Source organism: Labeo rohita, chromosome 8, assembly GCF_022985175.1.
Source record: "Labeo rohita strain BAU-BD-2019 chromosome 8, IGBB_LRoh.1.0, whole genome shotgun sequence".
Taxonomy (NCBI): domain Eukaryota; kingdom Metazoa; phylum Chordata; class Actinopteri; order Cypriniformes; family Cyprinidae; genus Labeo; species Labeo rohita.
Window position 1 is genome coordinate 9336159 of NC_066876.1, and position 22071 is coordinate 9358229.

The 22071-nt window shown below is 34.5% G+C and overlaps 1 protein-coding gene across 1 annotated transcript in view; it reads left to right on the forward strand.

Annotated features, from left to right (window-relative positions):
* Positions 1-4590: 4590 nt before the first annotated feature.
* slc12a5b (solute carrier family 12 member 5b) overlaps positions 4591-22071 on the forward strand; it is a 75008-nt gene continuing 57527 nt past the window's right edge. Inside the window, exon 1 of the mRNA XM_051118158.1 lies at positions 4591-4811. Within this exon, the coding sequence (XP_050974115.1) occupies positions 4757-4811 (55 nt within the window). The 5' untranslated portion in view covers positions 4591-4756. The remainder of the gene's footprint in view (positions 4812-22071) is intronic.

The window sequence follows — 22071 nt, forward strand, 5'->3', positions numbered from 1 at the left end:
TCACTGCATGAATACAACCAGGCCAACATGTTCTCATGCTTCTCAAAATCTTATCTCCTTTTCTTCACCCTGGACCTTGATACCACTTATCTGCACAAGGTCCATTGGTCCGTTTTTTTTCCACACTGATTGTCTTTGTTTCTCTGACTCAGTTTGCATAACATTTCATAGCACATTTAGTCCTTTCAATACGTTTAAGGCAAGACATCCAAGTGAAGACTGTAAAAAAACTAAATACATTTAGAATTACTTTTTTGTTTGTTTGTTTGTTTGTTTTTATTACAAGTTTTTTATGCGAATGAGACATTGACATTGTCTAATTAAATATGCAATAATTTGCATACATTTCCAGAACAGAAATTTGATTAATTTCTATAAAGCCAGGTTCAGAATTCTTCTTTTATTTCTTTGACATATTAAAGTCACAGTTTTTTACAGATATAAATCGGAAAATACTGTCAACAGCCAGCAAATAACAATCATTTGCACCATATTTTAAGTAATAAAATATACAAAATCAGGCAAATGATAAACCTTTACAATACACACTGCCATTAAAAGGATCAGTTAGATTTCATGTTTTTTTTTTTTTTTTTTAAATAATTTAAAGAAGCCTCTTACACTCATTAAAGTTCTATTTATTTGATTAAAAATACAAAAAAATAAAAAAATGTAATATTATGAAATATTATTGCCATTTAAAATACCATTTTTTTATTTTAATATACTTTAAAATATAATTTATTTCTGTGATGCCATTACTCCAATTTTCAGTGTCACATGATCTTTTTTAATATGCTAATTTATCAATGTTGGAAACAGTTGTGCTGTTTCATATTTTTTGGGAACCTGTGATGCTTTTTTCAGAATTCTTTGATGAATAAACTGTGTTTATTCAAACTAGAAATCTTTTCTAACAATATTAGTCTATTTACTATAATTTTTTATCAATTTAACACACCCTTGCTGAATAAAATTATTAATTTCGATCATACAAAGAAAGAAAGAAAAAATGCACCTATCCCAAACTTTAAACGGTAGAGTATATTGTTACAAAAGATTTCTATTTTAAATAAATGCTGTTCTTTTTAACTTTTTATTCATCAAAAAATCCACAAAAAAATATTTAGCAACTGTTTTCAAAACTGATAAATACATGTTGATTTATGAATGATTTAGAATATTAGAATGACTTCTGAAGGATCATGTGACACTGAAAACTGGCTTAATGATGCAGAAAATTCAGCTTTGCATCACAGGAATAAATTATGTTTTAAAGTATATTAAAATAGAAAACCACCATTTTAAATTGCAATAATGTTTCACAATATTACTGTTTTTTCCCTATATTTTTAATTAAATAAACTCTAAATAAAGCCTTGATGAGCAGAAAAGTTCTTTAAAAAACATTAAAAATCTTTACTGACCCAAACTTTATTCTTTCCCAAATAGCCTAAAATCTCAAAACTGACCGATATATGAAAAAACAATGTTTTGCCTGTAGTGTCTTGCCTTAAAATGACGAATTATAAGCATTATAAGCGACAATTTAAAAATTATAATAATAAAAATAAAAAACTTTAATGACTTGAGCTGCGTGAAATATGTATTTCTTATTAAATAAGGCCATTGTTTGTTTGTTTATTTCTAGGTTTAAATTAGATTTTGAATTCAGTGTGGTTTTAGATGTTTGGATTCTACATGCATATGCACGTGTAGGGATATGAGAACATTTTATGCTGTTCCAAAGCCCCATATTTGCATCCATACTTTGTCCTCTCCAGCTTCACACAGTGGCTTTTATCCATCAGCGTTTCTCTCTGAGCAGATCTATCATTTATGTGTCTAACCATTTCTGTGTCCCTCATTCCTGTGTGCCCTTTCTCACCATCCTGCACTTTAGAAAAAACCCTTTCACATCTGCCATACCTTAATTTATTCTCTGTATTTATAGAAAGCTCTCAGGAAGGAAGACTCTGTGGAGTTTTACCTCTGAGGTCAGAAGGAAAGTGTGTATAAAAGACAGCAGAAAGCAAGATTTCCACATCACTTCATCTCACAAGCATCTCTACAACCTGTAGCATGATATAGAGCCTGTAAAAGCCTCTGGCAATCATTCCTTACATGGCTTATGCCTCATAAGTATTTCATCACATATAGAAACGTTAAGGCCGAAGGTCGAGGTGTTCATGTGTCTTGTGAAATGGCAGAATTGAAATATCAATGCCCATATGTGATTGTAATGCCAAACCAAGTTTTCTAGAAAGGAAAACAGTTTTCAACTTGGTTCAGTTTATTAACATTATTAATACATTTGATGTTGTTAATGAAAAATAATGTTTATATATATATATATACACTACCGTTCAAAAGTTTGGGGTCAGTACATTTTTATTGTTTCTTTTCTCTTTTTTTCTTTTTTTTTAAGAAATTAATACTTTTATTCACCAAGGATGTATTAAGTTAATAATTAAACGTTTATTAAAAGGTAATAATAAATAATTTACATTGTTATAAAATATTTATATTTTGAATAAACACTGTACTTTTTAAACTTGTTATTCATGAAAGAATCCTGAAAAAAAAAAAAATCACAGGTTCCAAAAAATATTTGGCAGCACAACTGTTGATATTATCCAACATTGATCATTCTAATAATAAATCCGCATATTAGAATGATTTCTGAAGGATCATGTGACACTTAAGACTGGAGTAACAGCTGATAAAAATTCAGCTTTTCATCACAGGAATAAATTCTATTTTAAAGTATGTTAAAATAAAAAACATTATTTTATATTGTAAAAACATTTTGCAATATTACTGTTTTGTTTTTTTTTTGTTTTTTTTTTTTGTTTGTTTTTTAATCAAATAAATGCAGCCTTGATGAGCATAAAAGACTACTTTAAAGACTATTACAAGTCTTACTGACCCCAAACTTTTGAACGGTAGTGTGTGTATATATATATATATATATATATATATATATATATATATATATATACATATATATATAATAGGTTAATAATTTATAAATACTATTGCTCATGTTATGTATATTTATATTATTGTACAGCAACATGCTCATTTATACAACTAAAAATGTTCAAGTAAATTAGCAATAAGGTTAATAATTATACTATTTCTTATGTGGTGTACATTCATATTTTTGCACATTAATATATTCATTTATACAACTTAAAATGTTCACATGAATTATCAAATGTGTCAATAAAGATTAATCATTATTATTTGTATAAATTATTATATTAAAGTATAATTTGTAGTATGTTATAAATATTTTAAATTATGTTAATTTTCTTGTATAATTTTCTTTTTGAAAAATATATTTTTAAATAATACAATTTTTTCATGTTAGCTACTGGATTAACTAGTACTAAACAAAGAAAAAAAAGTTAATTTTGGGTGTGCTACCAGAAAATAAAACCCTAAAGGAATTTTTGTAAAAATATATACTATAAATAATTTATTATAAACATATATTATATTATATTATATTTATTATATTATAATTAAATGATATTAATAAACTTTTTTACAACATTTATTAAATAGGAAAATAATTTATAAATATTACATATTATTGTACAATAAAATGCCCATTTATACAACTTAAAATGTTAAAATGAATTAGCAAATGTGTTAATGAACATTAACCATTATTTTTGTAATTTTGCTAAATATTTTAAATTATTTATTTATTTATTTATTTTTTTCTTTCTTTCTTTCTTTCCATGTTAGGTCTTGCATTATGTTAAGGTATCTTCTTGTAAAGTTTTACCTGAAAGTAAAACCAGTTAGTGTTGGTTTGGTACGTGTCTAGCTGGTTGCTAAAAAAAACATTGGTGATTGTTTCTTTGTTTGTTTGTTTGCTTGTTTGAGCTTGGGACCATCGTCTAAAACAAATCATGTGCAACAAGCCATGCTGCTCTTTTCAGCAAGAAAGGGCAAAAATATAAATATCTCTAGCTTTCAGACTTGCAAATTGGACTTGCATTGGACTTGCAAATTAGCAACACCCAGAACAGATTAGCAACTGCATAGCAACACCTTTGCAACCTCTCAGAACAGCCATACCAACATGTTCAAATCCACTCTGAACACCTCAGCAACGACCTAGCAACCAGCCATTACACCACTCACATTTCAAACAAGTGCAATTTCACATTTCCAAAAATATCAGCTTGAAAATGCAATTACAGCTCTTTTGGGTGGTGAGAATGAGAGCTACTGTAGTAAACCACAAGCAGTCTTTTTTGTTTTTGCGTCTTTTTTAAATGAACGCAGACATGGTGATAACATAAAAACTTCAACAGACAAGAACGGTCAGTGTAAGACAATTCTTGATCACTGCATTGTGAATAGAATAGAGAGGCACAGGCAGCCTGTGGTTGCGTAGCAGAGAGAAGCAGCGAGAGAGAGACGACATGCTGTGTGAGTGTTAGAGAGAAAAAATGTGCTCTTAAGCATTCCATCATTTACGTCCCTGCAGCCTCTCTCTGTCCCCCCCAACCCCTCCTCCTCCTCCTCCTACAGAGAGAGAGAGAGAGAGAGTCAATACGCAGAGAGGACTCCAGTCTGCCGGAGCACAGCTCTGCTCGCTTTCTTGAGAGGAGAGAGGCAGAGAACCACAAGCCTTCTCCTCCTCCTCCATCCGTGTGAGGCTGGTACACGCGTTGGCTGGTGGACACAGCAGCAGCGTTAGCATTAGCAGGGGATCTGTGCTTGAGCTTCCAAAATGCTCAACAACCTCACCGAATGCGAAGAGGGCGATGGGGGACCCAACAGTCAGGGTGAGTGGACTGATCCTGCAACAGCTACTGGGAGTGTGTGTGTGTGCACAGAGGATGAGCAAATGTGCCTTTTTACCGGTCACTGGTGATGGAACCTGTGTGTGTGTGTGTGTGTGTGTGATATAAATGATGCACCAGTGACTGATAGTTGCTTGTCAGTGTGTGTGGGAGATACAAGATGTCAGAATAGGAGTGCAAATTTTCTTGTACTGTCATCAGATATGTTTTTGTGTTTGTGGGTGTGTATGTGGCAAGGAAGCATTCAAAGGAATGATACAGTTGGAAATTCTTTTATATGTGTGTGTGTGTGTGTGTGTATGTATGTGTGGTTGGTGTGTATGCAGCTTTGGCAAAGGCTCGTGCTGCAAGGTTGCTGTGAGGAGAATGATAATGCTTTCTGTCTGAGGAAGTACAGACAGCAGTGGGTGTGTGTGTGAGTGTGTAGATTTTCACACGCTAAGAAAATGTGTAAAAAAAAAAAAAAAAAAAAAAAAAAACCCCTAATGTACAGTTTTAATGCACTGAAAATGATAACTTAACTGATTTTATTTAAAAAATATATAAAAAACAATTACTTGTAACACTGATACACCCTAAAAAGTCCGTAAAAATGTAAGTAAAAAGTAATATATAACATGAGTAATACGTAATATAAATATCCTAATGTGTTATTACACTGAAAAAAATGGTAAATATGAATAAAAATATAAATTAAAAATATAAATTATTTTTTTAAATATAAAAAATTCAGTACACTGGAAAAATGGTAAATATGATTAAAAATATAAATATAAATTATAAATATAAACTGTATTTTTAAAAAATAATAAAGTATTACATTAAAAAAAATGGTAAATATGATTAAAATATAAATTATACATATAAAATTATATTTAAAAAAAAATAAATGAAAAAATATATATTAATTTTTCACAGGCATTTTACACACATTTTCACAAACAATTACTTATTACAGTAATACACCCTAAAAAGTCTGTGAAAATTTTGGTAAAATGTATCATATAATATGAGTAATACGTAATATAAATAACCTAAAAAATATAAATTATAAATATAAATTCTATTTAAAAAAAGAATTTAAAATAAATAAATTATACATATACATATATATTAAACATTATTAAATTTAACATCCCTTAATCAACCTAAATACCTGAAATAATACCAACAGTACTTACAAATCAGGTAAAAATACCTCTTTAAGCTAATAATCACTGGTTACCAGTTTTTGCAGTGTATAAAGGAATTTTCCACAGGCATTTCACACATATTTTTACTTACATTGCATTGTGTTGTTTTTAGGGATAAAATGAACATATAATGTCCTTGCAAAAATGACCAGTACCAGTCCGTTTTTTCCACATTTTTTTTTTCTTACAGTGTAGCTGACAAGCGCAGGCTATTCTGCTTGTCTGTCCTTTTCTCAGTCTGTCGCTCTGTTGCTTAATCTTATTTAGTTTCCGCAGGCAGTAGATTCAGCTCCCTGTGTCTTAGATCCTTGGGAATAATTGGAATAATTGGAGCGTTTTAACAAAAGCAGACCTTCGGTGCATTTCATGTCGTTAACCTCTCTGAAAAGGGGAAGGGGGTCTTAAATGCAAAGATCTTGGTCTCTAAAAGAGCTTCGTGCCTACAGGTACAGCCCGTGAGAGAGGAATTAAATTAGCTCGTACCTGACCTCTTCTCGCATGCGTTCTTATCAGCCCCTGCAATACAGCAGAACCTGCGCTCATTACGAGCGCTGAAACGTTTTGTGTGTTTCACACACATTACAAATTATGGCAGTTGAGCAAATAGCTCTCTTATTAAATGCATCGTGGTGTAAATGTCATGATTGGATTGCAGCAGTTGTAGCAGAGACGCTGTCCGTGGTGCTGAAATGGATGCTGATTGAGCTGCTGGTAGCAGTGGAGCTCTCCGTGGTTCTGAAACAGTCATGCATTGTGAATGCAAACCCATTCTAGGCCCTCTGTCGCTGACAGACTGATCTGTTTTGTGTAGACATGAGTGGAGCTGGCTGCAGACTGCTGCAATATAGCTTTTGCTTCTTTTCAAAGGGTTTCTCTCTCTCTCGCTCTCTCTGCTTCGCTTCCTTCAAAGTCCAATGCTGCCCTGAATTCTCTCTCTCTCTTCCTCCCATCAGGGGGTAGGGACAGTACTGCAGTGGTGCTAATGCCTATTTGGTCATAAAATTCATGCTTGGAAGCTCACCAGCTAAAGCTGTCCCAAAACAGTCTTGTTCTGTCATTCTTATTTTGGGGGAAAATACAAAGCAAATTATTCATTGTATCTGTAATTATTCTGTCTAATCTATCTCTCTATCTGATTCCAGACAGTTTACCTTTGTACAGTTTTCTACACAGACTTAGGTATCATATCTCATATGGGTCATATTTTTAAAGGCATAGTTCACCCAAAAATGAAAATTTGATGTGTATCTGCTTACCCCCAAGGCATCCAAGATGTAGGTGACTTTGTTTCTTCAGCAGAACACAAATGAAGATTTTTAACTTCAGAACACAAATGAAGATTTTAACCGTTGCGGTCTGTCAGTCATATAATGGCAGTCAATGGGATCCACGGCTTTGAGAGTCAAAAAAACAGACACAGACAAAACCAAATTAAACCCTGTGACTTGTGACGATACGTTGAGGTGTTAAGACACGAAACAATTGGTCTGTGCAAAGAACTGAACAGTATTTATATAATTTTTTACCTCTGATCCTCCACATTATCCAACTGTACTGAGCGCGGTCACAACATCCAGCGCGTGGCGCGTCAACGTGCTCTGGCATATACAGAAGCAAGCAACCATAACTTCAGTCGATCAGGCTCAAAAGTTGTCAGTGAAAAGTCAACTCTCCCGAAAGAGTTCGCGTAGGTCATTTTTCAATATGCGTTCTTATGTGATTTTGTGTCCTTGTGTCCTTGCATTACGTCATCATTAACCACCGAAGTTCAAAACACTCGTAATCTTTTAGATTTTAATCGGTTGCAACAATCAGGATAAGCACAAGTAATTACCATTTTGAGTAGCCGTCGTACCCAGTCTCTTCACTGTGTAAACAATGAGCGATGTATATGTGCGATATATCGCTGCCGCGCATGTGTCTACTATGCCAGAGCATGTTGACGTGTCACGCGCCGGCTGTTGTGAACGCGCTCAAAACAGTTGGACATTGAGGTGGATCAGAGGTAAAAAATGATATAAACACTGTTCAGTTTCTTGCACAGACCGACTGTTTCGTATCTTAACACCTCAATGTATCCTCACGAGCCATGTGTATGTTTTTATGACTCTCAAATCCGTGGGTCCCATTGACTGCCTAATTACTCACCCTCACGTCGTTCCAAACCCGTAAGACCTTTGTTCGTTTTCAGAACACAAATGAAGATATTTGTTATAAATTCCGAGAGTTTTCTGACCCAGCATAGACAGCAATGCAAGGACATCATTAAAATAGTCCATGTGACATCAGTGGTTCAACCATAATGTCAAAGACTGATACAGAAGAGAAGAAATTGTAAACTAATTATTTTTGTTTTCTTTGCACGCAAAAGAATTCTTGTAGCTTCATAACATTAACAATGTCCTTACTACCTTTCTGGGCGCTGAACGTGTCAGCTGCATTGCTGTCAATACAGGGTCAGAAAGCTCTCGGATTTTATAAAAATATCGTAATTTGTGTTCGAAAGGTGAACGAAGGTCTTACAGGTTTGGAACGACATGAGGGTGAGTAATAAATGACAGAATTTTAATTTTTGGGTGGACTATTTTTAGGATTTGCATTCTTTAAAAAAATTTGCTATTTACAAGAATTGCACTTTAAAGTAATTTTCTTGCAACCGTGCTGACAATGAAAACATGTTTGCCTGTAAATATGTCATTTTTCCTACTATCACCATCTGACAGCATCATAAAATTCACAGACTTGTCAGCTTTATGAACTTTCAGTAGGGAGAATGTCATTTTTGTATCTAATGATCTGTCAGTTAACAGGCAAGCTGCACTGTGTGAAACGCTGACTTGTGTGAACAGCTAGGTTTGATAAACATGCCACCAGCTCTTATATGTTATTACCAGTCACAAGCTTCAGTAGCTTCACAGATAATGTTCACAGTGTGTTCTAATGACAGTCACTGTGACAATGCAGTTACATCACTCATAGCAGCCGGGCACACCGGATCGTTTTGGAGCTGAGGTGCTTTCTCTCAGTGGATAATGAGGTTTGAGATTGCATTATGACACCAGTGATCTTTGGCATTTGTTAGCTGTGAAGAAGGCTGGACTAGATTAGTTGAGAAATTGGATGGGAGGCAGAAGGAAATTGATTGTTGATCGACTTCAGGGGAGCAAATAAAAACCCTATCAAATCACAACTCCAAATTATACACACGACAGTGAGCAATGCCAAAAATATCTTGTCTCACTACGATTTGAGCAGTTCTTTTTAAAGGCATAAATAGGATAGTTTGCGCAAAAATGAATGAGCTTTCTGACCCTGCATAGACAGCAACGCAACTGACATGTTCAAGCCCAGAAAGGTAGTAAGAACATCGTTAAAATAGTCCATTAATTTTATGTAGCTACGGGAATACTTTTGTCCGTAAATAAATCAAAAATAACTTTATATTTAACAATTTCTTCTCTTCTGTGCCAGTTTTGAGGCTTAATTTTACCTACCGCAATGTAAGCCGGAGAGCGCAGGATGGAAAAGAAATGTATTCTGTGGAGAGTGTACAGTGATGGCTGCTTGTCCTTGTGGTGAAGTCTCAGGTCAAGTGAACATCAGGCCAGATGGCACAGACCTGTTTTAACAGCCACAGATGCATTAAAACATAACAGGACCACCCTAAATTAGGAGCATCTAGAGCACTAGCTGTCCTCAAACCATACAGACACGAACAGAACAAAAGAGAACTGTTTGTACTTAAGCAAGCTTAATTGCTTGGGCTTTGCTGGAACCAACTGTTTCTATCAAAGATGACTCTTTAAAAAGATTTTCCTTGATGTAACCTAATGCATGTCATGTAAAAACTATTTTGACTTGATAAAATGAATTTCAATGCATGTTGAGGTTTCCTTACAAAACACTTTTCAGGCAAACACAGTCATCATCATCATACTGCCATGACGCACTCTCTCTTTGAGAAAAAACGAGCTGCTGGAAGCCATAAGTTATGTCAAAACATACAGTACTCATAATGTCGTAATACTCCACTTTTACAACAGCTCTGACTATGAATCCAGTAATAAAACTGCACCATGTAAGGTTACCGCATAAACCTAAATAGAAAAATATCTATTTACATTCCGTCATAAGACACAAATGCTTGTAAATACTATTACACTTCACTCAGGGCTATTCATAAGTGTGGCATTACCTTGATAAAGACAGAACACAATGTTACTGGATCTGTTGATGTAAGGTTTTAATCAACACTTCATGTGTTAACAACAGCTACCCTCAGCCAATCAACTCACAGCATCTTAAGCTTGTGGTGTGAGTGTTTGATAGACAAGCTGCCACAATTATGACAAGCAACAAAAAGGCAAGTGAGAAAAATGTATTTCCTGTCAGCTCATTGCTTAGATCCATGCAGAGTCGGTGTCGGACGTTTATGAACAAAAATATCTTTGGGTGGCTTAGCTCTGAGCTATTGTGTTCATTGACAAGTACACTATTGTGATAACTGGTTCCGAATTATCTTTTAAGAACATCTGGTTATGTTTACATCATTTCAAGATTCAGTTATTTTTATAGTCAGCTCTGTCTTTAATAGCAGCTAAATTGCATCTTTCAGGCTCATGTGACATTCACAACTGAATTGGTTATATTTTAGATAGTAAGCATTCAATTTTGAATGTAAAAATGATTTACATATTAAGTAAAAAACAAAGCTGCAAGTGTAATTCATGGTGTAGGTGTGTAATTCATGTGTTTTAGGGTCAGGGGGATGTAGATCTTATGTAATTGTGGCAGTGTAGTGAGTATTGTGTCACTGCAAAAGACCATGCATTATATAAGAATATTTCCCTAATGCCACATGAAGGATTTTTATATGCCCTCCTGTAATCCTGCTGATGTATTTGCCCTTGATGGATGGTTTTGTTAAGTTGTCGTGGCCAGCTGTCTCTGGCAGGTGCCTGGGAAGCCATTTTAGGGTGAGAACAGAGGGGAGGGCAGAGGCTGTGAGGTGAGACATGCATAAGAAAAGAATAGCAACAACAGTTTAAAGAGAAAAGACTCAAAGGAGATGAGACTTCATGCAGTGTAGAAGTTATAAGAAGGTTAATCACATGTTGGTTGAACACTGTTCTGTTAAGACACTGGTTAGTTATAAAGAAACTACATTATGTAACAAGAAGCATCATGCACAAATTCTTTCTGAAGAGGCGCCAGTGATAGCCCTGCCACTTTTTCCAATGACTACAAGAAATGATAGTTTGGTGTAGGGATGCACGATATATCGGCCACCATATCGGTATCGACCGATAAATGTTCATTTTTACTGTTATCGGTATCGGCCCAATAAGAAAATTCGGCTGATATCTTTAAGCCAGGCATTTAATTACTTGGGCATTTCCGTCTTTTTGTGCATTTATAAGTTGTAATATTATGTTTATGTTCTATAAATATCTGATTCTCATATAGCCTACTTAACCCGCTAACAAGCGTTTCAGTTTACCTGTGTTCATTCAGCTCTGCAGCTGCAGCGCACAAAGCTCAAACAGCATTGGTGCTATTAATTAAGTGGTATTTGTTACTTTATCAAAATCATTGATGCATTATTAATAACCACCACTTTAATTTTTTTCTTATTATTTTCATCAAAAATGTGATTAAATAATTAAAATCATTTCATTATTGTGCGTGCAGAGGATATTCTGTTTTATTGTTCCATAGCGCAGGCATTTTGATTCTTTACACAGAAGTAATTATGTCCAATGAATTGTTTGCATTATTTATGCATTATTTTATTTATTTGTAGGACTTTTTTTATGAGGAAATTTGGTAATAGGAGGGTATTTTTCAAACATACACTGTTAAAACTAGGCTGCTCATGTTGAAGTGTTTGGGATGTGGCTTTTAATGATGAAACCTTTTTTGTAAGCAGGCTCTCAAAAACAAAAAAAGGATTTAGATTTATCGGCCAACATATCTGTTATCGGCTTTCATATAGATATATATAATTATCGGTTATCGGTATCGGCCAAAATGTTCATATTGGTGCATCCCTAGTTTGGTGGTTTAACTTTTGTTGGGTATGAAAAGGGTCTAGGTTTAAATTATTAAGATATGGCTGTGTTTACTGACACGGCTGTGATTTGGCCGAAGGTACAAGTGTTATGTATTGCATTTATACATTAACATTAACAGTTCGACGGCACAAGTGTGTAAATGCATAAGAAACAACAACGGAATGTCTTTTTGTGCAATTTACTTCCACCATGGATTCAAATCTCAGTTTGACAGTTTAACAGCTGAGCTCAAGCCTCCGTTACTAATACGAAAACATACAAAGGCAGTGCTCTGATATACAGCTTTAATGTTATATAAAATGATGAGATTTTGCCCTCAGTCAAAATTATTTGCTCTGGAACAAATAATAGATTAATGAGACCAAAGACTGCCTGTTAGATTTACCCAAAATGAATTATATCTCATGTTTAACCACTATAGAGACATCAGAGCCAGTGAAAAATTCCAGAAGATCTGGCTGAGGTAAAGCTGCATTTAGTGGGTTTATAAGCGCTAAATGGCCGGTGACACCCTGGGATCTTAAACAGTTATGTATAAATTCTTTAATAATACATAAAGATCTCGATGTCATTGTCACTGAAGGTTTGTGCAGCAAAAAAGACATCTGATAATGGCATTTTTGACTTAAAAAATAAAAACACTGTTGCAATTATTGCAGAACAGATCACTGTTAGTGGCTGTTTCATTATTATTGGTAGTATATTGTAAATATTATTCTTATTTACTACTCATTTAAACCCTTTTAACATTTTTATAAAATAGTATTATTACAAACAATAATATTTATTATGCTTTTTAAACTATTACTATTCATAAAAGTATATCATGGTCAAGATCTCATCTATTATATAAAGTAATGTTTAATTTCACCAAAATATCTTTTATAAAGCCTATATATTATATAGCCTATATGACGCACACGTGCCTTGATGCCTTCCTGCCTTGGAAGCTTTCAGACACGGCCAGTATCCGTTCCAATATCACTAGAATATCACACTTCTTACAGCCAATCATATATAACAGTTGTTTCTGATCCTCAAATTTGATTGGCTGATAAGAGTGCGATATTAGAGTGATATCAGAACTCCAACAGCTGCCTCACAGTTTGTAACCGTATCACTCCGCTTGCGGTACTTGTTTATTAAATATTATTATTCAATAAGTAATATTTTATATAAATAATAGTATTTAATAACATCTAATCGTGTGATATTGCTTGTATATTTTTTTCATCAGAATTTCTCTGAAACCCTCCCCTTCCCCCAGCTCCACCTGTCTATATTATTTGCTTCTGTTTTAAGAACAGTTCAACTGAAGAGTCACCTGTTTGTAAAGATGTTAGTCATTCCCTAACACTGACTGTGTGAAGTTGTGAACGTAGGCATAGAGAGTTGGCAGCACACACTCTCTGTATTTGACTTGCTGGTTATGCATGAACACTCACTACAGTGATGTCCACAGAAGAGCGAGCAGGTGTGATACTTACATCTCTGCCTTGTGTGACTGCAGATTACAGAATGTAGTGTTGTTAATCTGCACCATTCACATAGACAAGCAAACATACATAAGTATACCCTTAGAGTCTCTTTATCTGCGTCCACTGGATTGAGAAGAATGAAATCTGTCTAGGGCTTCTGATTGTTGGAAGACGTGTCTCGGTTCCATGACTCTGTGAGGTCTGCAGTTTTGCTCTTTTTTATTGTCACCTTCCTGCTGTGAGTTAAGAATTCATTAAGTTTCAGTCTAAAGTTCCAAATCAGAGAAGCAGCCTTGAAAAAGTAATGAAATTATTCTTGCATAACCGCAATGAAAATTGAAGAGCAGGGTACACATTGAGCTATGGTGCGCACACAGATGATGCCAGTTTGAAATCCTAATTCTGTTCACGCACCTTTTCTGTCTTTTATGGTTATTCAGATAAATAGGCTTACAGTTCTGGTCCTTGAATCTGACGATGCAGCAGTCCCAGATTACTGAGATAGCAGCACAACAGCGCCTGGAACTTTCACTGTTTGTATCACTCCATTTGTCTCTGTTTGCTCGTTTAAGACAGTTTGTGCATTAGTGATGCTGATTTTTCTGTATGCCCTGTGATGGACTGGCCATCCATCCAGTGTGTTTCCCTGCCTATGGGAAAATGGATGAATAGGTATTTGACTTTCATTGAAAGCAGCCATTTATTCAATCAATTTGTTTAAAATGCTGATGCGTTCAGGAACAATATAAGTACAGTTACTGAATTCAGTTCCACATGCTAATATACTAATCTTAGTATATGTTTCTGTGTCAGAATTAATAAGAGTAATATATAACAATTCAGCAATTAGTTTTAATGAATGAGTCATTGAATCATTGTCTAAAGCTATTTCTTTAACAGGGCTCTACGCTTACTTTTATTTTTAGGAGCACTTGTGCTCTTAACTATAAAATTTCGGGTGCACATTCTAATCAATAATCAAAAAAATAGCCTTCTCATTACAAGGTGATTTCATTACAAGTGATTTACAGGGGGATTTTGTTTTTACCTTTGTAATGGCATTTTTCTTTATTTATTTATTGTATTAAAATTATACTTTTATGTCAAATTTGTAAGAAATTATATTTTATAAACTTTATAAAATTTCTAAGTAAAACAACAGACTAAGAACAAGTAGAATAAGAATTAGTTACCAATCAAATGAATAAAAAAATAATAATTTGTACTACAGAGGTGGCACAGAAGAACACAAAAGTGGCACCTATATTTTCATGTTTAATGAGGCTCAGAGGTGGCATAAGTGCAATCAAATTCATAAATTCATGTTGGTATTAATGTTTTTAAATAAAGAAAAAATATCTGAAAAGATACTTTAAAAATGAAACTAAAACTGCCAGCAAGTGGCAACAAGTCACTGATTTAATTGCTGAATCATCTATTCATTTGATTCATTCGAACATCTGATTCATTCAGGAATAAAGCAAGTGACTGTCTTTATAAATGGGAAATTGAATCATTGACTCACTATTCGTCTAAAAACCCACGTTCATTCATAAACGAAACACCGCTGTGTTTGAATGGAGATGCGCAGCAGCTCGGTTGTGACTTGTTTCAAACTATTTTTGGCGACAAAATAGAGCAAAATCAGGCAATAGTGTTATAGTCTGACAATCTAAGTCACTTAATATTAATTTCTTGTTTATTTAACTGTTGTATTAAATCAATATCTCATTTATAAACTCCCTTAAAAATCATTAAAAGCTGTCACTCATCTTAGTTCATCGCGGTCTCACAAAGTTCCATTATAACTAACAAAGCTCCCTACACTGCACAATGAATCTGTTATTTACACTCTCTCTACACTTTGTTTATGAAAGGATTCGTAAAATATACTGTATCTGTGATACATTACTCAACATTGCAAAAACACGTACAAACCTTTGAAGCTCCCCTCAGCACAAACGCAAATATGCTGATCGGGTCAGTCACATTGGTGCTCCTAAATATTTTTTCATAATCGCATGCAGTAGTTTTCAGTCGCAAATGTGACTGAAATGGTCGCACTGTAGAGCCCTGTTTAAAAGTGGTGGTTCATTCAGAAACCAGCAATTAAACAATTAATTCTAAAACAGATTAATTAATCAACAAAACGGCACTACTACTGTACGTGTGGCACAACTATATGGATTGGTGGAGCAAAAACACAGCTTAAATGTAAATTAATGAAAGGAATGGCACCCAAACCTTTAATTTTATTTTGTCATGCATTTCTTGGAAATCATACCCATAACTTTTTACTACCCATTACTAGTGCCGTACACAACTGTTTTTAGCTACACAAATGCTTCCATTTGCATGGCTGTCTTTGCCTACCAAATGTGTAGTCACGCTTACCGCTGTTTAAGAAAATTTTGCAGTCATTATCCAGTCATTTAAGTATAAATCCACACTCATGAGTTTCACGTGTTTTCAAGGTGGCGATTCTGGTGTGAAATACGCTCTTTACATCGCTATTTTATTGACAATAGACAATGGACTTTTTTTGCCTGTGAAATTTCTCAGAAATGTCGCTAATGTGCCAATACCAAAGCAACCGTTTGGAGTTAAAGCTGCTGATATTCAAATACTCAGTCACTTTTGTCCATACACCGCTGAGAACAAGGAATTACCTTGAGAGCAGAGATGGAAATGAAGAAATGGTACATGCTGTCCCTGTGAGTGCTGGATGAGTCAGTTTCACCCCAAGCGCACTGTGTGCTTTCTCCATTTCTCTCTCTCTTAATCTCCCATTCTTTCCCTCCCTTTCTCTCTCTCTCCTTTTTGAGTAGGGTGAGGATCTCCTTTCTCATTTGGAACTGTACTAAATCCCTCAGCCGGTTTTCATGCATGTCTCTCTCAGCTCTGTTCTCCATCTGCATTGGTCCACAGTCCCCTGTATTCTCTTATCCTCTTTAAATAGGAAAGTTGTTGCTGTAGAATTGATGGATTTCCATGTTTTATTCCTCTGTCAGACAATGATGTGAATTTCATAGATTTTACTTATGAGAAATTGCTGGTCCAGTGATCTCTTTGTGTGTGTTTGCATGGATGTATGAGTCATGCTTATCCCAGTACATGCAAAGCAATGGCAGTATTGCACATTATGACCTTGACATTCATATTGCACTAATCAGCATGAATCATGCTTGATTTTACACTGTAATAATGTAATTAGTAATTCATTTTTGCAGTCAGCATTAACACTGCATGACAGTTTCATCTTTAGTCATCTCTAGTGACCTTTTCCACAGCTTTGCGTGTTGCATATGAACGTTTTATTGATAAAGACAACATGATCTCCAAGGGCAAGATGATTTATGACATGTCACGTGTTCACAGACACAACAGATTTCTAAGCGGAGCTTTGCCTGGGGTTTTGTGGCAGTTGACATGTTCATGCGCAAGACAGTGACATATGATGTCCCATCCCGTGTGTGAAAAGCAGCTCTGTATGTGTGTTTTGTCCAAAAGCATGTCCTCTTTCAACAGGACTGTTTTCACACCATGTGCCATTGGAGTCTGGTGAAGTCTGCCAGTATTGGCTCTTAACACTTTGTCCTGCTATCCCACTCTGTGGGACGAATCTTTAATAGCCGCTCAGCTGGCTGGAGTTCCGTGTGCGGGTGCTGATCTCTGTAAGCTGGCCTGTTAAGTAGCAGTATGTGAGTCTGTCTTAGACCGGTCTGACTTAAGAAAGCTTTAATGTCAGTACAACCTGTGGATCTTAGAAAAGGTAATTTGTGTGATGTGCAGATATGAACGTAATAATTTTCCCAAATGAAAATTATTTTATTAATTACTCACCCTCATGTCATTCCAAACCTGTATAGACATTCATTTATCTATGGAATTAAGATATTTTTTTGTGAAATCGCTTTCTGACCCTCCATAGACAGCAACACACCTGACATGTTCAAGGCCCAGAAAAGTAGTAAGGACATCGTTAAAATAGTCCATGTGACATCAGTGGATTTCATCAAAAATATCCTAATTTGTTTTCTGAAAATGAATGATCTTACAGGTTTGGATTTTTCATTTTTGGGTAAACTATCCCTTTAAAAAAATATAAAATGTAGTTGTTTATACAAAGAGTTGACTTGACTTGTTGGTGACATTTATCAGCTAACATTTTACAATGTTCCGATAGCTGATATATATGACTCAAAATCTGCAAAGCGGTCATTAAATGTAACAAATCATGTAAAATGTATCATCTTTTACTGGAAAATGAAACAATGTTTTATCAAACTTTGATAATTGCCTTTTAAACAACTGAGAATTCTTCTTTTAAGCATCTGAGAAAATCAGTTAGAAGACAATCACCTGTGGGTTTTAGCGAGTGAAGAACAAATCTATTTTTACATGTATGTATGTTACTGTCTTTGACAGAGAGCATGTTAAAGCCATTTAGGCTGCCATTTTCTCCTTTTTCTAGGAAAGTGATGATGTAGTCAAAACTTATGGTAGTGTGGGTTTTCCAGGAAACGCATCTACACCCTGGACCTCTGCAGGCTTCCTGAAAAACTGTGTGTATTGTGCATTTTTTTTTTTTTTTTTTGACAGACATTGTAGTTGTGATACTCAAACGATGCAGATTTAAAAACATTGATAAAGACAACATGATCTCCAAGGCAAGATGATTTATGACATGTCACGTGTTCACAGACACAACAGATTTCTGAGCAGAGCTTTGCCTGGGTTTTTTGTGGCAGTTGACTTGTTCATTTGTAAGGTAAAAATTATTAGTTTATTAGCCAGCAAGTATTCAGTGAAGTGACTAATGCCCATGAGTGTGTTATGCTGATGATTTAGTTCTAATATTCCAACAGTCCTTTTTTGTCCATCAAAAAAGTAAAAAAAAAAAAATGTTACAGTCAGCTGTCTCTAGTTTGTTGAGTTTTGAAAATCAAGTTCTTTTTTTTTTGTTTGTTTGTTTTTTTTTTTACCAGTGAAGGAGTGGTTTTGATGTACAAAGTTGGTTTTATCATCACTTATAACCAAAAATATTTTATTTAAAACCATGAAAATGCATTGATTGTAAATAATAGTAAATGTAATTTGGAAAAAAAAAAAAAAAAACACTTTTTGAAAGTGTTGTTTCCAGGGGCGATTCTAGAATTTTCATTTTAGGGGGGCTCAACCCACAATGAGGCTATAATAATAAAAAAATATAATAAATAATAATACAAATATAATAAACATTAGTGGTGTCAGTCGATTACTTTTATACTTTTATATTGCAATAATTTCACATTCATTCAAAATTAATGTAGAACTAACATAAAGAACACTTTTTTTCCATATTTGTTTAGTGCCATCTTTTTAATGATTGAAGGCAAGTATCAATGATACCAACTGATGTCTCTATTATTTTTTTTTTCTATTATTTAACCATTGACTATAGGCATTCAACATTGCAGTATAATTGAGAGCTGTCACTTTAACATTTATTAGACTTTAAACTTCTAATTTAAGTGAACTAAAAACAATCTTCACATAAACCCCATTATAATAAATGTGCCTTCCAGCAACAAAATCTAGCCTAATTTAGTAAAGTTATCAAACAGTAAATTCTAAATTAAATAAATATAAAGCTTAAAATGACAACAGTTATTGATTTTTTTTTTTTTTTTTTTTTATTATTTTGTTCTTTGATTAACAGACATCACAGCAGCTGGTTATTAGGATATTTTGGCTGCTGTTACTTTAAAAGCTGCCGTTTTTTTTTTTTTTTTTTTTTTTTTTTTTTGATTAATAAGGGTGGTTTACTAAACTGATTGCAGTGTTCCTCTGTAAAATTCCACTAGAAGTTTTCCAGATCTCACATGCACACCTGTTTACTGTAGTTACAAACACAAAATGTTAATGTTTGCATTTCTACTACAACCCTCTTTCTTTAGCTTAAGTATGCAAACCTCTTTACCACATGCACTGTAAAATGTATTATATTGAAAGTTCAATTTTCAAATGAAAATGGCAACTTTGTTATTTTATATGCATTTATATGTGTTTAGGGCTTCATTTTCACTGGAGAAAACAGCTGTGGTCTGATGAGGAGTGAACGCAGCAAAAACTTTACAGTGTATGGGGAGCCGATTGCTCCCTCGTGATATTTTGTAAACTGTATTTATGCACAGATGCAGATATTCTAACAATCTATCGATAAACACACACCTTGTCCTCTGTTTCTTGCTGTGCACCGTCACAGTCTGCGGATCGAAGAATGCGCTGAAAGACAGGGAGGAGCTGAAGTCTGCTGCCGTTTTCATTAGAAATTTAAAGGGGACTGAAGTGATCACGGATTCATGTACTGGAGCTGATCGCAAAATTTTTACGGGGGCTGAGTAGTCATTTTATTGACATCATGTTGTATGACCACAACTGTTTTCAACACTTATAATTAAAACAAGCAGCAAATCAGTATCTATATCTATATCTATCACACACACACGTAATCAGGTGACTCCATGCAGAATATTTTATGTTTGTAAGAATCACAATAGTGAGGAAAAAGCTGAATGAATCGTGTGGATTTCAAGCATGAATGCACATTATGTCTGGTGCATTACATGCGTATCTGATTGTGTGTGTGTGTGTATTCTTGTGGCAGCTGCATGCACCATCAGGCAGTAGTTCTCCACTATGTAGGTCAGACTGCATAGAGAGAAAAAGATAGAGATCTGTGTTTGCTGAGCAGAATGCCATCAACACTGTGACTCTGTTTGCTTATTTATTGAATTGGAACCAAGAGTTAGTCTTTTCAACCTTTTTATGCATTCATGTGTTCAATTTAACAACTGCAAAAAACCATAGGTGAGCTTTGAGTGTGCACATGTCGGTGTGTATGTTTGCTTGTGTGTGTATGCGCGATTAAGGATCTTGTCATAGAAATTGTCCTACAGTAAGAGCGACTCCCCTGGGGGTTTATACAGGCAGCTTAAGCTTCGGGGAACTCTCTAGAGAGTGTGTGTGTGTGTGTGTGTGTGTGTGTGTGTGTGTGCAGGTGCATGGATGGTGAAGGTCATAGATGCATTCCCAACAATAGGTTTATAGGGATAGGTACTCAATCACACTGTCGAACTTCTGTGTTATGCTGCATATCAGTTTATCATCAGAAATATCACAGTTTTACCTAAGGTATGTGATTACAGCTGCATTTTGGATTTTTTAACATAATGCAGATTTAGGGCTAGATACTAAAACGGGGTGAATTAGCATAAGAGCGCAATCCTTTAAAAGCGCAGATGGGAGTAAAAGGTTTGGTTGATCTACTGACAATGAGCAAATTAAAGAACACAGACACAGCCAGATCATTTCAATCATGACCAATGCAATCTACCAAGAGAAGTTCAAATTAACAGCTATCACAGCCATCTGAATTGCAAAAACTGATTAAGAGATGTTTTTTTGTTGTTGTTGTTGTTTCCCCAAATAATGGCATAAATACCAGTACATTGACTACTGCAATCTTCAGTACAGTACATCACCTTGCTTGATTCATTTAAGTACTCTTCTCCCATACATTTTATGTCTACAACTGTGTCCACTGCAAATCTGGCTCAAAAACACGTCTCGTAGAAATATCATAAGTTGTCTATGTGGCTTGTATGCTATATTCCAAGTGAAAAGTTACATTTAAAGTCACAATGCAACAAAAGTAGCAACAGATATTTTCTTCTGTTCTTCTGTAACGTATATCAAAGTAACACTGAAGAATGATCCATTATGTCTTCAAAGGCTTAAATTTAACAGGACAATTATGACATTTTAATTACAAACTAGTTTTTTAAAAAATAAATAAATAAAAAGATACATATGCATGGAAGAATCATGCACAATAAGAATAATAACACACATTTAGAAAATAGAAATAAAATGTACAGTAAGGGGCTGATAATGTTCCCCTCCATTGGGCGGCTAACCATTGTGACTGAATCATTGAGTCAATGAACTAAACACAACTCAGAATCAGTTCAGTTAATCAATAAATCATCATTAGATTGATTTTTTTTTTTTTTTTCAAATGATAAATTGAAAAGATCTTACATCATTTTACATCATTGTTCACAAATCAGACATAGCTGCTTTTTTGCTACCTCATCGGTTATGGTGCGTTTGCATCCTTTTAAAGGGATAGTTCACTCAAAAGTGAAAATTCTGTCATTTATTAATGGCCTTCGATCATCTTTAGAACACAAATTGAGATATTTTTGATTAAATCCAAGAGCTTTCTGACCCTGCATAGACAGAAAACTCAGATTTTGTCACAAATATCTTAATTTGGAACAACATGCTGCTTAATTTGGTGTATAGAATCAAATCGAATCGAATAGAATAGAATAGAATAGAATAGAATAGATGGGATGTGGTGTGGTGGAATGAACTGCAGGAGAATGCGATGTCAGTGCCAGATGAGCCATTATGGGAGATTAAATCTGATCCACGCTAAGAGTGACCC